This window comes from Eumetopias jubatus, unplaced genomic scaffold (assembly GCF_037043125.1).
Source record: "Eumetopias jubatus isolate StellerSeaLion01/CBP00866 unplaced genomic scaffold, mEumJub1_p1.0 scaffold_10, whole genome shotgun sequence".
Taxonomy (NCBI): domain Eukaryota; kingdom Metazoa; phylum Chordata; class Mammalia; order Carnivora; family Otariidae; genus Eumetopias; species Eumetopias jubatus.
In genome coordinates, this window is record NW_028274816.1 from 56,676,913 (window position 1) to 56,697,346 (window position 20,434).

The window sequence follows — 20,434 nt, forward strand, 5'->3', positions numbered from 1 at the left end:
TGGGCCCCCTGGGTCATCTGGACCATCCCCCTTTCTCCATGCCAACTGCAGGTGGGATCTTCTCCCCATGTTCCCCTTTTCTCCAGATTCTCTGCAGGTCTTTCCTTTCTGTCCCCTTCCCTTCTCACCCAACCCCTGCCCCGGGCTGGTCGGAGAGGGCAGGGCTAGTAGGCCACTGACCTCGTGGTGACACAGGAAGAAGGAAGCATAGGTGGGCCTGGGATATGGAGCTGGCAAGAGCCCATTGTCGCCACTGCCAAGTGCAGCCAGTGCCTGGGAGGGACCTCGAGGGATGGTCCCCATGGCCAACGCTGGAAGGGAGAGTCATTGGTGTGTGTGGAGGGGGGTGTTCCCGCCAGCTTTGCATGGCGTGTTCTAGGCTGGGCGTGTTGACCCAAGGCCCCAGGGTGTGCACGTGTGTGTCCCACAGCCCTTGGGAAAGTGTGTGTCACAGTTTCGCCCCACCTGCGTGTTTTTGTCAGAAGGGTCTTTTGCCTTCATCGGATTCTCCAAGGCACTGTTCAGAGAAGAACCTGAACAGTTCAGGACCGTTCACACACAGGGCAGACCCCTGTCACACCCTGCTCTGGGCCAGGCCCCTTCCCAGGGAGGCCTGGCAGCCCAGGCTCTGGGCCAGACTCTGGGTTCAAGGCCTGGCTCTGCCCCCCTGCTGGCTGGGAAATGAATGACGAGCTCTGGGCCCCTGTTTACTTCTCTGCAACACGGGTGGGGGTGGCAGGACCCATCTTGTGGGGTGCCATGAGAATTAAAAGAGTTACGGGTGTGTGAAGCACTCAGCACAGGCCTGCACGTGATCAGGGCTCACTCAGTCTTGGTGGATGTCCTCATTGTGGGCATCAGATGCTGGGGAAGAGGTCGGGGGAGGAGGAGAAGGCAGCTGTCTCTGGCTGCTCACCACCCCCACCCACACCCATAGGCTCAAGGGAACAGAAACTCTGACCTACCAGAGACCTTGGTTCCAAGGAGGGGTCCTGGAAGGGAGGGTCCTGGCACACTGCCTACGTCTAACCTTGTCCCCCTTGCTCCCTTCCTGCCCCCCCCTGGTTCAGTGGCGATGGATGATGAGGATGGGAGATGCTTACTAGACGTGATTTGGTGAGTAACAGACTCCCTCTGCCCTCCCTGTCCCCCCCTGCCCTGCCCCTCACCTCCTCAGTGTCTCTCCCCTTCTGTCTTTCAGTGACCCTCAGGCCCTCAATGACTTCCTACATGGATCCGAGAAGGTGAGTGCTGGGGCAGGCAGGGGCCTCCCCGGGGTGGGGGGCTGAGAGACCTGAGCCCCTGATTAAGTAGACATCTGCCTCTTGCATTCTGGGAGCTGGGCCCTGGGGTTATGGCAAGAGCAGAAGAGATGACAGATCCCTGCCCTCATGCCATACACATTTCCTTGGTAAACAAAGTACTAACTGCTAAAGGTGATCGCAGACAGAACCCTGCAGTGTAGGATAAGGAACAAGAATGTCCCCGGCACAACGAAAATGGTTTAAAACAAAAGGGGGGGCAGGGACAGTGGCTTCTTTAGCTAGTGTGGGCAGGGAGGTGACCTTGAAGGCGACCTTGAAGGATCAGAGGGAGGCACCCATGGTGCTCTGGGCAGGGGAAGGGCAGGTAGAAATGCAGGAAAATTTGCTGTGTTCGAGGAACAGAAAGAAGGCTGGTGGGACCGGATGGAAGGGGAAACTAGTAGTGGTGAGACCAGAGTGGACAAAAGTCACAGGTCATGCGGGGCCTGGAACAAAGTGGGGGAGAATGGAAGTGCTGAGCCACGGGGAGTGTATCGGCTATCTAGGGCTGCGTAACAAATTGTCCCAACACTTAGTGACTTAAAACAACTTGTTGGTGCTCTCACAGTTTCTGAGGGTCGGGACTCGGGGAGCAGCTTAGCTGGGTGCTTCTGACTCGGGGGTCTCTCCAGAGGTTGCAGTCAGGATGTTGGCTGGGGCCGCCGTCATCCAAGGGCTCGTCTAGGGCTGGAGAACGTGCTTCCCTGATGGTTCATTCCCACGGCTGTGGGCTGGAGGCCTCAGGGCCTCACCACATCGGCCTCTCCCTGAGATCCTTAAGCATCCTCACAACATGGCAGCCAGGTTCCCCCAGAGTGAGTGACCCAAGTGAGAGAGAGCCAGGAGGATGCTCGGGGCCTCTTATGATCTCGTCTCTGAAGTCACACACCATCGCTTTTGTCACCTTATATTCATTAGAAGCAGGTCACCAACCCAGCCCACACTCCCAGGGAGGGGAGCGGAGCTCCACATCTTGGAAGGAGAAGCACAGATGATCTGTGGAGCAGGGGCGAGTGCAGTGGGCTGAGGGTGACCAGGGCTGTGGGATGGGCAGCGGAGGGGGTGCCAGGCCCATACTGCTCTGGCACCAAGGGTCCCTTTGCTTCAGCCGTGCCCTGAGCCAGCCCCTTGCTAACCTTCACTCTTCCCTTCCCACCTGGTGCCAGACCCTGCCGAGCCCCCCCCTCCTCCTCCCAAGCACTCCCCTCTCTCCGTCTGGGAAAGGAGGATGGGGGGCAGTGCCCGCCTCACTGAGCTTGTTAACCGACAACAATATGGACGGCATAATGATAGCGTATTAGGTGATGTTTCTCGCACAGAGTCGACTAGACCTGCTGGTGGAGTAGATGTCGAGGAGGAGAGTGTCAGGTTAGCTCCTGGATTTGGGCCTGAGCAGCTGAGTGGGTTGTGTCTCCAGAGCTTGGGAGTTTGGGGCAGACTCCACAAGGAAGGCTGTTGGCCGTGCCAGGCTGGGGCTCTGGAAAGATGTCCAGGTAGAAACCGGGAAGGCTCCGCTATGGACAGACATTCAGCAGGCACTCGTGTGGATGCCAGGCCCTGTTCTAGGTGCTAGAGACGCCCCTGGGAGTTGGACAGGTCCCTGGCCTCCCAGAGATGGGCTTGGCAGGGTGTACTGGGTGGCCGGGTGGTGGGGCATGCCAGCTACTTGGGCTGCATAGAGAAAGGAGTGGCTTAGTCAGGTGGGACGGGCGGCTGTTGGGAGGAGGCGGTGACCGTGACTGGTCCTGAGGGATGTGCTGTCAGAGAGGTGAAGGGGGAAGGCAGGGGCACAGCTTGGGCAAAGGCATGGAGGCAGGATCCTAGGGTTCCAGGCAGGCATGTTGGGAGAGCCTTGGACTCCGTGCTGGGCGCACCTTGGGTTTTAAACATGCTGCCAAGCCCCGTTCTTTGGTGCCTCTTCTCTGGAGATGGAGTTTCCTGTACTCCTTGCACCCCCCACCCCCCACCCCATCTTTGTCCTTTGGTCTAGTGTAACTTTAAATTGGTTTTTGTTCTAGAGCAGGGCCTGCCCGCCGCCTGGCTGATCTTTGACCTTGGGTGGGGGCGGGTCTTGTTGCAGCTCGATGGTGATGACCTCCTGGATAACCCCGGGGAGGCCCAAAGTGCCTTCTATGAAGGTCCTGGGGTAAGTGGCCCAGGGGTTCAGGGAGGGCCCCAGGCTCTCAATCATGGCTCATGTTGCCCCTGGTGGCGGCCAGCAGGAGGGAGGCCCTAACAGCGAGAGGGAAGGGGTCATGACCATCCCCCTGGGGCACCTCGCTGGGGGGTTGGGGAGGGCAGTCACTGACAGCAGTGTGGGGCGGAGGTGGGGCCACAGTGGAATGCCCTGCCCACGGGCTCCTCAGAGGAGGTGAGGGAGGGTCCTGGGTCCCGGGCCTTGGGGATCAGTTGCTACAGAGCGGTCCTGGGCATTGAGGCAGATGCTGGGGTTCACCGGGGACACTCTTCTCGGGAGCAGAGGGTGTGGGGGCCTGGAGGCCTGTCCCTGCTTAGCCATCGTGGTGGGGTGTGACCTGGGGGAAGGGGATCGACTGACACAGACTGCAGTCTCCCATCTGGAAAACGAAGGCAGGGGTGATGAGCCAAGCCCAGAGTGGGGAACGTAGTGGACATTAATTGAGCACCTACTGTATGCCTGACTGTGCCAGCTGTCCTTCCCTCTTCTTCCTCCCCTCTGCTGCTTCTCCCTTCCTCTCCCCAACCCTCCCCCCTCCTCGTTCTCCCTTCCCCCCCATCGCTTCTCCCCCCTCCCTCCTGGTCATTATAACTGTGATTTGCTGAACACTTACTATATGCTGCCAAGCCCCTTTCAGTCACTTTTATTTAATGCCCACAACAAGTATAATAACATATTAATTCATTCAAAATAATAATTCATCTTTCATAGTATAAATACCTATAAAGTCCCTGGTCAGGTTCTAAGCCTCCCATATGTGAGGTCAGCGAAAGTCACGACCATCCTAGGAGGCAGGTTTGGTTGTAGCCATTTAGCGGTGAAGAACTCAGAACCGCCTGATTCTGGGTTGGGGGCCGAGCAGGGGCCCCCTCCTCCCAAGCACTCCCCTCTCTCCGTCTGGGAAAGGAGGATGGGGGGGCAGTGCCCGCCTCACTGAGCTTGTTACCGACAACAATATGGACGGCATAATGATAGCGTTAGGTGGTGTTTCTCGCACACGTGCTAAGGTGCCAGGTACCATGGTAAGCCCTCCGTGTGGTTGAACTCCGGATCTTTTAAACTCCCAAATTTTGATCTGTTATCTGGTCAAATATCAGTGGGGATTACATGCTCTAAGCATAATTATCGCTCATGTGGTATTTGCTCAAATGATCACACGTTTATCGATTGTGTTCATTCTGGATCGCAATCCGGGACAGCGTGGGACGCAACGTGGGAAGACGTGTCAGACTCAGCGCCGCCTGCACAAAATCAGGTTCAGGGCGGTAGCTGCTCCTGTCTTTAACACAGCCGTGGTCTCTTATCCAAAACCTTTGAGGCCAGGCGCGTTTCAGATTTCGGAATTTTCCAGATGCTGGGAAGGTGATGCAGAACGTCACATAGCATGCTCACACACCTTTCTGTGGTCAAGAAGAGTCCCGTTACGTGGACAAATCATGGCCCTCCCCGAGCGCTCCACGTCACTTTTGGTCAGGTTTTGCTATCAAAAGAGTTATGAAGACATTTGCCATTTTCAGGGCCCTTTTGAGCTTTGGAATTGCAGATTAAGTATTATGGGCTTTTATGGCTCTTTAAAAGATGGTCTTTATTCCATTCTGCTGACATGTACAGACCAGGAAATAGGCCAGACTGAGCAAGCCCCAGGTTGTACGGCTAAGCGGAGCTGGGATTTGAACCTAGGTCCAGCCACTTCCAGATGGAATAGTCTCTCTGCCCATACTGCTCTGGCACCAAGGGTCCCTTTGCTTCAGCCGTGCCCTGAGCCAGCCCCTTGCTAACCTTCACTCTTCCCTTCCCACCTTACCCGGCCTCCAGCTCCATGTGCAAGAAGCTTCTGGCAACCACTTGAGCCCAGAGCCCACGCAGCCGGCCCCCAGCGTGGACCTCGACTTCCTGGAGGATGCGATCCTGGGCTCGCCTGCCGCGGGGGGCGGTGGCGGGGGTGGCGGGGGCGCCGACCAGCCCTGCGACATCCTCCAGCAGAGCCTCCAAGAGGCCAACATCACTGAGCAGACACTTGAGGCCGAGGCCGAGCTGGACCTGGGCCCCTTCCAGCTGCCCACCCTACAGCCTGCGGATGGCGGAGCAGGCCCGGCGGGTGCCGGAGGGGCTGCTGCCGTGGCCGCTGGGCCCCAGGCCCTGTTCCCAGGTGGCACCGACCTGCTGGGGCTGCAGGCCCCGCCCACCGTGCTGACCCACCAGGCCCTGGTGCCGCCCCAGGACGTGGTCAACAAAGCCCTGAGCGTCCAGCCCTTCCTGCAGCCTGTGGGCCTGGGCAATGTGACCCTGCAGCCCATCCCAGGCCTCCAGGGCCTGCCCAACGGCAGCCCTGGGGGCGCCACGGCGGCCACGCTCGGCCTGGCACCCATCCAGGTGGTGGGCCAGCCCGTCATGGCACTCAACCCGCCCACCTCCCAGCTCCTTGCCAAGCAGGTGCCCGTCAGTGGCTATCTGGCCTCAGCAGCCGGCCCCTCAGAGCCAGTGACCTTGGCGTCCGCCGGCGTCTCGCCCCAGGGGGCTGGCCTGGTCATTCAGAAGAACCTCCCCACCGCCGTGGCCACCACACTCAACGGGAACTCGGTGTTTGGAGGGGCAGGCGCAGCCACGGCAGCGGCCAGTGGGGCGCCCTCAGGGCCACCGCTGGCGGTGGCCCCCGGCCTCGGCACGTCACCGCTGGTCCCGGCGCCCAACGTGATCCTGCATCGCACGCCCACGCCCATCCAGCCCAAGCCTGCCGGCGTGCTGCCCCCCAAGCTCTACCAGCTGACACCCAAGCCATTCGCCCCAGCAGGCACCACACTCACCATCCAGGGCGAGGCGGGGGGCCTCCCACAGCAGACCAAGGCCCCCCAGAACCTGACTTTCATGGCAGCGGGCAAGGCCGGCCAGAACGTGGTGCTGTCAGGCTTCCCCGCACCTGCCCTGCAGGCGAATGTCTTCAAGCAGCCTCCTGCCACCACGACCGGGGCCGCCCCACCCCAGCCCCCCGGGGCCCTGAGCAAGCCAATGAGCGTCCACCTCTTGAATCAAGGCAGCAGCATTGTCATCCCTGCCCAGCACATGCTGCCGGGCCAGAACCAGTTCCTGCTGCCAGGCACACCCGCCGTCCAGCTCCCCCAGACGCTCTCTGCCCTGCCCACCAACGTCGGCGGGCAGATCCTGGCGGCCGCGGCCCCCCACGCAGGCGGACAGCTCATCGCAAACCCCATCCTCACCAACCAGAACCTGGCGGGTCCACTGAGCCTGGGCCCCGTGCTGGCCCCCCACTCTGGGGCCCACAGCGCAGCCCACATCCTCTCGGCCGCCCCCATCCAAGTGGGCCAGCCGGCGCTCTTCCAGATGCCCGTGTCCCTGGCCGCAGGCAGCCTGCCCACGCAGAGCCAGCCGGCACCCACCGGCCCCTCTGCCACGACCGTCCTCCAGGGAGTCACTCTGCCCCCCAGCGCTGTGGCCATGCTCAACACCCCCGATGGGCTGGTGCAGCCAGCCACCCCTGCTGCCACGGGGGAGGCCACGCCTGTCCTCACTGTTCAGACAGCCCCCCAGGCGCCACCGACGGTCAGCACCCCACTGCCTTTGGGCCTCCAGCAGCCACCGGCCCAGCAGCAGCCCCCACAGGCCCCTACTGCTCAGGCCGCCGCCCCGCCTCAGGCCACCACCCCCCAGCCCAGCCCAGGCCTGGCGTCCAGCCCCGAGAAGATCGTCCTGGGACAGCCGCCCTCTGCCGCCACCACGGCCATCCTCACTCAGGACTCCCTGCAGATGTTCCTGCCCCAGGTAACTGGGGCTGGGCAGGCGGGGATGTGGGGGGGGGACGGAGGAGGTGGCCAGGGCAGGGGCAGGGGGTATGCTGCAGAGAGGGGCCAGGAGCTGGAGCTGAAACTGTGTGCAGTGGAGGCAGCGACTGGGGAGGGTCTGGTGGGCTAGGGAGAGCGTCTCAGAGGTGGCACCCCTGCTCCCGGGGCGTGCGTCCCCCCTTGGTGACAGGGACTGACAGACAGACAAGGAGGCTGGCTGATGGACTGACCGTCCTCCTGCTGGAGGGCGTGAGAATTGCGGAGAGAGTGGGCAAGACATGGACGGACAGACAGACGGGGCGGGAGGCTGTGGGCGAGGCGGAGCTGGAAGATTGGCAGGGCCCCGGGCAGACTGAGCTGGGGTTGCGGCCTCCCTGCCTGGTGCCTGGACACCGGGGCTCCCGGCCGTCCTGGCCTCTGCGCCCAGCCTCTCGAGTGCCCCTCTGCCCGGTTCCCACCACCCCCTTCTCCGGAGCCTTGGGGAGGCCGGGGTCTCGGGGTGGGGAGGCTGTGGGACCGCGGGGTGGCCCTTCTGACCCTGTGCGGGCTGCCCATTTCAGGAGAGGAGCCAGCAGCCCCTCTCCGCAGACGGCCCCCACCTCTCCGTGCCCGCCTCGGTCATAGTCAGCGCCCCGCCTCCCGCCCAAGACCCAGCCCCGAGCACCCCCATCGCCAAAGGAGCTGGCCTCGGCCCTCAGGCCCCCGACAGCCAGGCTTCCCCAGCGCCGGCCCCCCAGGTAGATGAACCCCAGCAGCCTCTGTCCCAGCTCAGACCGAGCCTTGCCCCTGCGACCCCTCCTCCCGCTCCCTCCTCCCCCGCTCTGGCTGCCCTGCCTGTCTCTCTGTCTTGCTGGCTTGGGAAGGGTGCTCCTTCGCTCCCCAGAGAGTTCCCGAGGGTCTTCTGACAGTCATGGACTCCCCCTGCAACCCTGGGGGAGCCCACACTCTAGGCAGAGGTGCACACAGCAGGCAGGGAGTTCTCATTTTCATATCTGAATAAGCAGGACATTCAGAGGGTTCATATCTCCAAAGCTACCAAAGGTCTCGCTGAAAAGCCCCTTCTCCAGAACCACAGCCCCCTGCTTTCCCGAGGGCAGTTTCTTGCAGCCTTTCCCACGCACGGACAAGGAGAATGGCATCTGGATTCTTTCCCTCCCGTGGTTGCAAACACGGTAGCGCACTCGGCAGTTTCGCACCTTTGATCATTGAAAGATTCATCTTGGAGACGGTACTTCGTTCTTCCATAGGACCGCACGGTGCTCTGGCTGTGTGGATGCGCTGTTCTTTATCTCCCCGGTCCTTGTTGTCAGGCAGTCAGGTCACTTCTGATTTTTTGCTGCGATGAGCGAAGCCGCAAAGGATGACTGTAGATATGTCATTATGTAGGGTCAGTTCTCAAAGAAGAAAGCGCTGGGCCCGTCAGAGGCCATTTGCACTTGGGGCGTTGACAGATGCTGCCAGATTGCCCTCTGTGGAGTATCAGTTGGTTTGCCCTTGATCATCAGTCTGTTGCTTCTGCTTGTTCTTCTGCAACCTCAGCAGCGTATTGAACTTAGCCAATCTGGTCAGATGAAAAGTGGCTCCTTATTTTGTTTTAATTTGCATTTCTTTTACTGTGAATGAGGTGGGGCAGGTTTTCATAGATTGAGCACTGTTTGTGTTTTCTCTGGAACTGTTGGCCCATACCCCTTGCCAAATTTAAAATTGGGGTCCTTAAAATTACTGGTCCTTTCCTTGTTGATTTGTAGAAACTCTTTACATATTAGGAAAATTAGCCTTTGTCTCCTATGAGTCGTAAGCACGTGAGAGTTTAGAGAGGGCCCCCTTTTGTTGTGGAGGGGGGATGTTGTACTCATTCAGAAAGGACTGGTGGATGGGTAGAGGAGGTTGGTAAGAGGTGGAGGAGGGAATGACATTCAGCAAGGTCAGGGTGACAGAAAGCAGCGTGGGCTTTGGCCTTAAACAGCCATGATTTCACTCTCAGGTTCTGCTACTTGCCATGTGACCTTAAGCGACCAGTTTCTTCTTTCCTTAAACAGATTATTTGGGGAAGAACAGCACTTAGTATGTGCCTGGCCTTGTGCTGCCCTGAGCAATTCCCCGTAACTGCTGAACCCTTGATTACCTCATCTGGAAAATGGGAATAATAGTTTCTTAAAGGCCTATTAGGAGTAAGTGAGTTAACATATGCTTAGCACAGAGTAAGCCCTCAAGAAATATTTATTATCATTATTATTGTTGTGGGGTATAACAGGATCAGGTCCAGAATCACAGTCTTAGAGGGACTCGGGACTGAGATGGCCTCAAGCCATCTCTCCCCCAGGAGGAGAAAGAAGCAGAGGTGGGGGAGAGACAAGAGGCCAGGAGCCGCCTGGCCTTTGAACAACTCCAGTTGGAAGCAGCATCTCTAGAGTGGGTCGGATGCTGCTGGCCTGGGTCCCTCCAGCAAGCGGCCTCTCCTCCCCGAGCCTCCCATGGTCAGCTGTACCAGGGGGTTTGTAGAATTGGGTAAATCAGTGGAGGAAATCATTTATTGATGAAACCAAGCACACGCACGGGAGCCCGCCCTGTGCTCACCATGTGCTGAGTACACCACAGTGCAGTCAAAGGGAGAGAATGTTCTCGAAGGAGATGTGGGTCAGCTGCAGGGAAACAGCCCGAAAGATGAAAGCATTGAAGGGATCAGGGTCCCCATGAGGAAACAGGGGAGGAACCCACTCTAGGGAGAGTAGGCAGGAACCACCTCAGGGAGGGGGATGTATTTAAGCCAAGGCCTGAAGGAAGAGAAGTTGGGGGGGGGGGGCTGGCAACAGCATGTGCAAAGGCCCTGAGGCAAGGACAAGCTTGGGATATCAAGGAATGGAAGATAGGCCAAGGGGAGTGGAGGGAGGTCGGGTCGGAGAGGTTGGCAGTGCCTCGTGGGCCAGTGAGTTTGGACCTGGCCAAACCACTGGAGAGCTTTCAGCTGGGCCGTGGCACGGGCTGATTATATGATTTTCAGTGATCCCTCTGACTTCCATCGGAAAATGGTTTGGTGGGCAACGAGAATGAAGTCCCGAGATCCTCATGGGACAAGATGACAGGGCTTCAAAGACCAGGGTGGTCACAGCGATGATGAGGGACATTGGAGGATTCAGGGCATAATCTGGAGCTTGCTTCAGGGATTTAGAGGCATGAGGAAGAGGGCATTACGGTAAAAACTTCATGAATGGTAACACTTCTATTATTTCTAAGTGCTGTTCAGAACCCTTCACAAGCATCGTCTCGTTGAAACCTCCCATCAGGTAGGTGGTAGATATTCTCCCCATTTTACAGATGAGGAAACGGAGGCACAGAGATTAAGTAGCTTGCCCAAGGTTACCTAGCTGGCAGGGCCAGGATTCGAACCTGAATGGTTAGCGGCCGGAACACCTGAGGTCTCGAGAAAGCCAGACCTGAGCGTGAATCCCAGCCCTGCTTAGCATCAAACGTTCTGAGACACGGTTTATGGGGAAACGGTGGCTCTGCACAGAGTGGGCATTCGGTGAGCAGGTACCTGTCATTAGCGGTACGGGTAGTAACAAAACTGTGGATGGCCTTTGAGAAGAAAGGTCAGCTGTGCACGTGAGCTGATTCCCAGTTGCAGGCCAGCGCGGGGCTAGACACATCGTTGGCCACCTGCAGCCTCTGCGCCCACGACAGTGCATGACGGGAGTTCTTAATGAATATTTGTTGGGTGAGCAAGTGGATGGAGAGGTGGGGGTGGGTGGATGGACAGGTGGATGATGGATGGACAGGTGGACAAGTGGGTGACTGGATTGACTGAAGAATACAGACACACAGAAATACCAGCAGTGTGCCAACGTGTGTGCGTGCGCGCGTGCATGCGCATGCGTGCACGCATGCCACTCCCAGACTGGAGGTGGGTCATTGCTTCAGCCCATGTTCCCCAGGCACCTGCTTCATGCCCAGCCCTTTGCAGGGAGGTACAGGTGAGGCAGCCACGGCCGTGCCCTCTCGGGGCTCATACTCCAGGGATGGATTTTGTCATCAATATCCCGGCTCTCGAAATTGTCCCTTCATGGGACCCTGACTGTCTTTTCAGAGAGGGAACACTGACCATCCTGCTCAGGAAGCTCAAGGCCTGCTGTGTGTTGCTTATGGTAGGCTTAACACACACACACACACACACACACACACACACACACACACACACACACACTTTGTCATGATTCAAGAGCGTTACCCAGCCGTGGTTTTAAAAATCTGGTTTAAAAAGAAAAAAGGGCATACAGTGAAAGCGAGCCTTCCTTTCTGTGGAATTTCTGGCCCTTTCCCCATAGACTCCCACCACTGTCGATTTCTCTGTGGAGCCCCACTGTGTCCTCATGGCACAGGCACTAGGGACACTTGGGATCGAGTCATTTTCCATTGTGGGGTACTGTCCTGAGCACGGTGGCACGCTGAGCAGCATCCCTAAGCCTCCAACAATTTGTTGCCGGCAACACCACTTCTCCAGGTGGGACAACCATGGCGATGGCCGGAGATGGCCAGATGTCGCCTGGGGGACGGAATCACCTGGGTGGGGAACCGCTGTACTGTGCGCATGACAGGCCTTCCTTGTCGTCTGAGCTTGGAGCCAGCTAGACGTGACAGCCTGCGTGTGCACATGCGGGTGCACACTCTCCCTTCTTACACACAGAAGCACACCGTCCCGTTCTTGTGGACCTTGCTTTGCTCGTTCAGCCAGATCTCTTGGACCGCTGACTTGCATGAGATTCCCATTGTACAGCACCCCCTGAGACGCACATGTGTGTCTGTATGTATATGCATATCACTGAAACAGCTTTCACAGGATAATACACTATTTTTTATTTAGTTTCCTCTGTTCTTTTTCTTTTGTTTTTTTTAAGATTTATTTGAGAGAGAGTGAGAGAGAGAGCGCACGAGCAGGTGAGGGGCAGAGGGAGAAGCAGACTCCCTGCTGAGCAGGGAGCCCCATGGGGGATTCGATCTCGGGACTCGAGGATCATGACTTGAGCTGAAGGCAGATGCCTAACCGATGGAGCTAAGCCACCCAGACGCCCCTCCTCTGTTCTTTTTAAATGCTAGTCACGACCCACTAAAGTGACTGGAACCATTACTAACAGGCACTAGGTGTGATTTGAAACCCACCATCTGAGGTAGTCGTTAGACATGGGGACTCCAGAATCCCAACTCTGCACTTATAGGCTCAGTGATCTTAGCCAAGTCACTTGCCTCTGTGTGCCTCAGTTCCCTTCCCTGTAAAATGAGGGTGAGGATAACAGCATCTAGGTCACAGGGTTGTTGTGAGGAATAAATAAGCTATTACACGTTAAGGTGCTTGAACGAGGTCAGACGTGTTGAAAGGAAGTCGGGCCAACACTCTATATAGAGGGCCAGTGGGAAACATTTTAGGCTTTGCGCAGAAGCTGCCCTAGACCATATACGTAAATGAGTGAGCGTGCACGTGTTGCAATAAAACTTTATTTATGGACACTGAAATTTGAATTTCATATCATTGTCGCCAATCACAATATCTTTGGTTTCTTTTCCATCATTTTTTAAAAAGATTTACTTATTTATTTTAGAGGGAGAGTGTGCACATGGTGGGGAGGGGCAGAGGGAGAGAATTTCAAGCAGACTCCCTGCTGAGCGTGGAGCGCAACCCAGGGCTCCATCTAACAACCCTGAGATCATGACCCGAGCTGAAATCAAGGGTCGGATGCTTAACCGACTGAGCCTCCCAGGCGCCCCTCTCTTCCACCATTTAAAATTGTAAAACCCGGGGCACCAGGGTGGCTCAGTCGTTAAGTGTCTGCCTTCGGCTCAGGTCATGATTCCAGGGTCCTAGGATCGAGCCCCGCATCGGGCTCCCTGCTCGGCAGGAAGCCTGCTTCTCCCTCTCCCCCTGCTTGTGTTCCCTCTCTCTCTGTGTCTCTCTCTGTCAAATAAATAAATAAAATAGTTTTTAAAAATTTATAAAACCCGTTTTCAGCCTGTGGGCCATATAAAATGATAGGCCAAGTGGGCCAGGCCAGCCAGAGTTGGCCTATGGGCTGCAATTCGCTGCTGTCTGTTTTTCATTATAGAGACACACCGTGAGTTATTTACTTGGTTCCCTATTCGAGAGAGAGCACTTGAAGTGGTTTCCCGTGTATGTCAACAAATAACACTCCTCTGAATATTCTGGGGCCCAGGCTTTGCACGTATGTGTGGGTAAATTTCTAGAAATAGAACTGCTGGATCAGAGGGCGGATGCGCTTCCCATTTTGTGGAAAGCGCTAATGCAGTTGCGCCTCGGATGCGGTTTTTGCCTGTGAAGGCTTCTTCCGGCGGCTTCATCAGCCCCAGCTCAGTAATCACTGTGCTCCCGGCCAGGCTGCAGGGTCTCACCCCTCTGTGCTTGCTCTCATTCTCATATGAATTTGAGCACATCTTCCCAGCTATATCTTAAGATTTTATTTATTTGAGAGAGAGAACGAGAGAGAGCATGAACAGGGGGAGGAGCAGAGGGAGAAGCAGGCTTGCCGTTGAGCAGGGAGCCCAACGTGGGGACTCAGTCCCAGGACCCCGGGATCATGACCTGAGCCGAAGGCAGACACTTAACCGACTGAGCCACCCTGGTGTCCCTGAGGTTTTCTTTTAGCCTAATTTTTTTCCCACCCGTTTAAAGCATTTTTAATTTTTACAGTTAGGTATTAATGTTCACATGACTCAATCATCAAAAAGCTTTTTTTTTTTTTGAGAGAGAGAGCATGAGCAGGAGGAGGAGCAAGGGGAGAGAGAAAGAGAATCTTAAGCAGGCTCCATGCTCAGCACGGAGCCCAGCACGGGACTTGATCTCATGACCCTAAAATCATGACCTGAGCCAAAATTGAGAGTTGGACACTTCATGGACTAGCCACCCAGGCGCTCCAAAAAGCATTTTTTTTTTAAAGTAAAGGGATTGGTTAAGCATCTGCCTTCGGCTTGGGTTATGAGCTCAGGGTCCCGGGATCATCGATCCCTGAGTCGGGCTCCCTGCTCAGCCGGGAGCCTGCTACCCCCTCTCCCTCTCCGTGCTACTCCACCTGCTTGTGCTCTCTGTCTCTATCTCTCCATCAAATAAATAAATAAAATCTTTAAAACATAATAAAATTTAAAAAGGCGGGGGGGGGGGGAGTGTCCCAAACCCATGCCTACATTCCCAGCCCACCTGTCCTTCCAGATAACCACAGTTACTTAGCTGTCGTATATCCTTCCAGTTCTTTGCGCACGTACAGCCTAGTGTAAATGTGGATTTACGTTTCTCTCCCGTTTCTGTCTGCCCAGAAGGTAGCACATTATATGCTTGCTTTGGCAGCATGTGGAGAGTTTCCTTGATCCCTTGTTAGAGTTGTGAAGTATTCCTCCATAGGGACGGACTGTCATTCCTCTCCTCTGTAAATGCTGGGTAGATGCACACTAGCCAAGTCCAGTTTTGTCCCTCCCCACACAGCTGTGGTAAACAACTTGTCGACCTGTCATTTCCCACATGTGCACGTGCATCTGTCAGGTCATTTCCCGGAAGCCTGTTTGCTTGGTCAAAGCAAATGTGTACTTAAATTCGCACAGCTGCTGCTGGATTGCATTGTCCTGGTTTTAGCAGATTGTGCCAGTAACCCTCAGAGGCGATAGAAGAGAGTGTCTTTATGAGACATGGCTTGTTCCTAATGCAATGAGTGAAAAAGGTTCCATAGGGAGCTTTCAATGGGCATTACTCTTAGTACAAATGAGGTGGAGCCTCTCTTGAACTATATAAGCCTTTGTGTTTCCTTCTCTGTGCACTGTCTGATCATATACTTGGCGCCTTTTTCTCACCGGTTGTTATTCTTAGTGATTTCTGGAGGCTGTTTATATATGATGGAAAGGAGCTTTGTCTGCACTGTGAATTGCAGCTGTTTCCCCCAGTGTATCATTTGGTTTTTTTGACGTGGTTAGGGGAGAGGGGAGGCGTGTTTGTCTGTATTTTTAATGAGTACGAGATTAACTTTTTCAGTTTTTATTTTTTAAACGCTTAAAAAGAATTTAGATAGCAATGTTATAGGAATAGTACAGAGAACTCATGGGAATTCTTTACTCTTTACCCGCATATATTAGTATCTGTTGCCATGTAACAAATGACCCCCCCCCCCAAACTTAGCAGCTTTAAACAACAAGCATTCACTTCTCACACGTAGCTTGTAAGGATCAAGAGTCCGGAAGCACTGTAGCTGGAAGGTGCTGCCTCATAATCTCTCATGAGGTTATAGTCAGCCAGGGCTGCGGTCATCAGAAGACTCAACTGGACTGGAGAATATGCCTCAGCCCCTCCCTACACAGGCTTCTCCAAGGGCAGCTTATAACAATCTCCAAAGGTGGCTTCCCCCAAAGGAAATGATCCACCAGAAAGGAGAGTCCTGGGATGGAAGGCGCAGCCCTTTCTGTGACTGAATCTTGGAAGTAGCGTCAGATCACTTCTGCCAAATCTGTTGGTCCCAGAGACCAACCCCGGGCACCGTGTGGGAGGAGACCGAATAGTAAGGAGGGGGGGGATCGGGGGACGGGGGGAGGGCGCCTTGGAAGCTGGCTACTGCCCAGATTTTCCCACCGTAAACATCTGGCTACATTCGCTTTATTCTCCGTTCTCTCGATATGTATACATTTTTATTCAGAACCCTTGGAGAGTAAATTGCAGACGTTCTGCTTCTTTACTCCTTAACATCTCAGCCTTTCAGAACAAGAACATTCTCCTGCCTGACCACGGCGGAGGTATCAAATTCAGCCGATTTAGCACTGAGACAGTACTGTTACCCACTGTGCATAACCTAGTGTTGCTGGTCGTCCTGCCATCATGTCATGCGTTACTCTCCTGATTACCCTTAGCTTTCGGGGGCCTTTCTTTCTCAGCACCAAGCCCCGAGCACACGCTTCCCAGGGCTTCATGAGGTAGCCAGCTGTCTTCCCTGCCCTTACCAAAACCTGTTGTTTTCCTCTGTTCTCTATTCTAAATGCTCCCACAATGGGGGAGCCCTGTGAGCCAGTGCCTGAATGGTTCCTCACTGATTCCTCAAGGGCGGATTGCCAGGTCAAAGGGCGTGCGACCCTTTCGAAGTCCGCAGACCACAGTGCTGTCCGGGTGACAACCTCAGCAGCCGCTTCCGAGAGCCAAGGGCCTCGCCGATCTCTTCTTAGAGGTGGCTAGCCTTTGGGGTTGTGTATGGATGGATTGGTGTGGGGGGCTTTGTTTTGAATTGCCAGAAGTTATTCAGGGTCAGCCTCGGACGGGGTGTTGGAGAAGGGTCCAAGGTGTTGGAAGCTTCAATCAAGTCGTAACTTCGAAATCACGAGTCGGCCCACTTTGGGGGCTCACAGTGAAGAGCCCCAGCTTTGGAGCGTGGCAGCTTTGGGGGGCGGGGGGGAGGCAGGGAGACTCAGGACCAGCCGTTTTGGCTCCCTGGCCTCAGTTTCTCCTCTGTCACCGGGGTGTGGATTCGGTGACAGCGAAGGGGTGCCAGCCCAGTGTCGGGACTCAGCTGGTACCCGCTGGGGAGACAATGGCTGCCGAGGTTAGGACTCTGGGGGAGGACAGTGCGGAGGTGCTGTGTCCCAGGTGTGTTTTCGGCAAGGTCGCGGTTATCACAGACTAGTGCCCGGATGTCATGTGCGAGTCTGATAACACACAAACATACGTGCCCATACCCGCACGCTCACACGGGACCCAGGGAGGCCTGCAGCCGCGGCCACATAGGCACACGGAGGCAGAGGTCACGGACACTTAGAGGGACCCGGCCCCACCCCTCAGGTGTCATCCTTAGCCCCCGCTCTCTGCGCCCCCCCAGCGCCCCCCCCCCCGCCCCGTGCCTTCCACAGCCAGCAGCCCCGTGTTCTGCAGCCGCTCCATCCATGCTGGCGTCCGTCCTCCCCCGGGTGGGGGGCTGTACGGTCTGGCCCCGCGGGGCTGGCGGCTGGGATGCTGCCCCCGCCCCCGGCCGGCCGCCTCCTTCCCCTCTGCTGCTGTGCTCACGCTCCCTGCCCCCCCCCCGCCTCCCCGCTGGGCAGCTGGTGTGGTGCCCCCTGCCGCCGCCACTGCTTTCTCCGCTGCTGCCCCCAAACCCTGCAGAGCTCACCTTCATCTGGGGGGGGGGGCGGGGGGGGAATGGGGAGGGGGTGAGAGCAGAGGGAAAGGTCTGTAGATGAGGCGGGGGCAGGTGCAGGGTGAGGTGGAGGACTGGTGGAGGGATGAGGAAGGGAGAGGTACCGGGGTGGGGTGGGAAGAGGTGGCGGGTTGAGGTAGGGACAGGTGCAGGGGTGGGGTTGGGGGCACAGGTGGACAGGTGAAGTGGGGAGTTCAGAAACGCGATGTGGGAAGGACAGGCATGGCAGAGTCCTTTCTGTCAAGACAGGGGTGGCTAAGAAGGAGGGTTTCTGGTGGGTGTGGCTGGGGTCCCCAGTGTCTTGGGGCAATGGGAGCCAAGGTTGGTTCTGACCCCCGCCCCCTCCCCTCTACCTCCCTCCCCTGCCCAGATCCCGGCAGCGGCTCCGCTGAAGGGCCCAGGCCCCTCCTCGTCCCCGTCACTACCTCACCAGGCCCCTCTGGGAGACAGCCCCCACCTGCCCTCGCCACATCCCGCCAGGCCTCCCTCCCGCCCCCCCTCCCGCCCCCACTCCCGCCCCCCCTCTCAGCCCCAGAGCTTGTCCCGCCCACCCTCAGAGCCCACCCTGCACCCTTGCCCCCCGCCCCAGGCACCCCCTACCCTGCCTGGCATCTTTGTCATCCAGAACCAGCTGGGAGTCCCCCCACCTGCCAACACCCCGGCCCCCACTGCCCCAGGCCCACCCCAGCCCCCCCTGCGCCCCCCATCCCAGCCCCCAGAGGGGCCACTGCCCCCAGCCCCCCACCTCCCTCCCGCCTCCACATCCTCTGTCGTGGCCTCCACGGATACAGCCACCAGGCTGCCAGCCCCTACGCCCCCCGACTTCCAGCTCCAGTTCCCGCCCAGCCAGGGGCCCCACAAGTCCCCCACGCCCCCTCCAACCCTCCACCTGGTCCCTGAGCCCGCAGCGCCCCCCCCACCGCCTCCTCGGACCTTCCAGATGGTGACCACCCCCTTCCCGGCGCTGCCCCAGCCGAAGGCTCTTCTCGAGAGATTTCACCAGGTAATCGGAGGCAGGGACCAGCCCCACCACCCACTCTGCAAGCCCTGCCCTCCCCCTCCAGTCCGATGGGGAGTCCCTCCCACGCTCCAGCTTTCTCTTCATCCCCAGCCCTGGTGCCTGGCCGCCGCCACTCCTAGTGTGTGCCCCCTACCCCTCAACCACCTGTCCCCCTCCTCAGGTGCCGTCCGGAATCATTCTCCAGAACAAGGCCGGGGGGGCGCCCGCCGCCCCGCAGACCTCCGCCAGCCTGGGGCCCCTCGCCAGCCCCACTGCCTCTGTGCTGGTCAGCGGGCAGGCCCCGTCCGGGACCCCCACCGCCCCCAGCCATCCCCCTGCCCCGGCACCCATGGCCACCGCAGGTAGGGGAGAGGTAGCCCACGCAGGAGAAGTGGGGGGCCTGAAGGTGGGTGGGCAGGGGGAGGGGGACGGGCTGGGGCAGAGCTGTGGGGGCGTGAGCCCAAGGGGTCCCCTAGACCTCACGACACAGGGAAGGTGGAGGAGATAGGGCTGTCTCCCCAGATCTGCGGGGGCACCTGATTCAGGGCTAGCGGGGCTGCCAAGGCCAAAGGACCAGAGGAGAACGGGGTGCAGGCTTGGGGGTCACGTTGTGGAGGGGCCTTTGTGCCAGTGACCCCTGAGCCCTGTCTGCCCCCACCCCCACCCTCAGGCCTCCCTCCTCTGCTTCCTGCCGAGAGCAAAGCTTTTGCCAGCACCCTCCCGACCCTGAGTGTGGCCAAGGCCACTGCGGCTGGGCCAGGGAAGTCCTCCGGGCTGCAGGTAAGAGGCCCCCCGTCTGGGGGGCGCTAGGGCCAGAGCGAGGTCACCGGGGAGCCGGCAGAGGGGCCGGCGGGGCGGAGGAGGCCGACAGGCCGTCACAGAGCAGTCTGGGCGGTGGGTCCAACACCAGGACAGCCCAGATGGGCGCATGGCCAGAGAATGAGACAGATGGAGCACCACAGACACCAAGACGCAGGGTGACGATAGGAGCGGTGGCTCGCGTGCGTCCCTGAGGCCATCACTGGGGGGTGGGAGCAGGGAGAGTTCGAGGCTGGAGGAGGGGGGACGTGGGCGTGGGGAGACGGTTGGATGAGGGAGGCAAGCGAAAGGAGGCGGTGAGACCCTAGACGGAGCTGGGGGGGGGATGGGAGGGCCAGGGTGTCTCACGATGGGGGGCCCAGAATGGAGGGGACAGGGCGGAGACTGAGGGGAGTGGGGGAGACTGAGGCAGAGGCCGTCTGTGGGGAAATGGAGGGGAGGCAGGAAGATAAGAACACAGCAGGTGGGGGGACCAGGATGCCGGGCCTCCGAGGCTAGCAGCCGAGAGGGAAGTCACAGTGGAGAGGTTTGAGGCATCATGGGCGGAGTCAGGGGCAGAAAGAGAGAACCCTGGCAGCCAGGTGGGCCAAACCCGGCACCATGAGCAGAGGCCAAGGCCATCAGATGGGCAGGGAGGGAGCCTGCAGGAGCCTGCCTGGTGTCCAGACCAAGAGTCAGGTGGAGGCCGATACCCACGCCATGGGAGAAGGGGCAGGTGGCGAGCCAGGCAAGGCCCAGCCCAGGTCTTCCCGGCAGGTTCATGTGCTGGGCAGCACATCCGGCACCTGGGGCCAGGAGCCCACCCCGGGAGGGAGGGGGGGCCCGGTGGGGAGACGTGGGCCGGCTCTCGTCTTTGTCACAGGCGGGGTCGAAAGGGGGTCAGGGCGCCAAGGGAAGGCCCCTCGGCGGCACGGCCTCTGACTCACCTCTCTGCCCCGCAGTATGAAAGCAAGATGAGCAGTCTGAAGAAACCCCCCGCGCTTCAGCCCAGCAAAGAAGCCTGGTGAGTTGCATTGCAGCACTGCGCACCCACCCCCCCGCCTTCCTGGAAGCTTGGAAGCAGGGTATGGGGACCACCTTTCAGAAGTGGGGTTGCGCGGGCCCTGCCTCTTGTTAGCTGTGTGGTTTGGGGCTATATAATTTGCCTCAAATACCTTCAG

General features: G+C 58.1%; 1 protein-coding gene across 4 annotated transcripts in view; it reads left to right on the forward strand.

The window, feature by feature from the left end:
* The window catches only part of BICRA (BRD4 interacting chromatin remodeling complex associated protein), a 76,630-nt gene that overhangs the window by 52,505 nt on the left and 3,691 nt on the right, over window positions 1-20,434 (forward strand). For 2 of the 4 annotated variants that reach the window (XM_088027688.1, XM_028088181.2), the window contains exons 3-11: window positions 1,071-1,116; window positions 1,202-1,244; window positions 3,385-3,450; window positions 5,317-7,278; window positions 7,859-8,035; window positions 17,826-18,458; window positions 18,637-18,817; window positions 19,126-19,235; window positions 20,216-20,277. In XM_088027688.1, coding sequence (XP_087883814.1) covers window positions 1,076-1,116; window positions 1,202-1,244; window positions 3,385-3,450; window positions 5,317-7,278; window positions 7,859-8,035; window positions 17,826-18,458; window positions 18,637-18,817; window positions 19,126-19,235; window positions 20,216-20,277 — 3,275 coding nt within the window. In that variant the 5' untranslated portion in view covers window positions 1,071-1,075. The remainder of the gene's footprint in view (window positions 1-1,070; window positions 1,117-1,201; window positions 1,245-3,384; window positions 3,451-5,316; window positions 7,279-7,858; window positions 8,036-17,825; window positions 18,459-18,636; window positions 18,818-19,125; window positions 19,236-20,215; window positions 20,278-20,434) is intronic. The other 2 variants (XM_088027689.1, XM_088027690.1) reach the window with 2 other exon arrangements.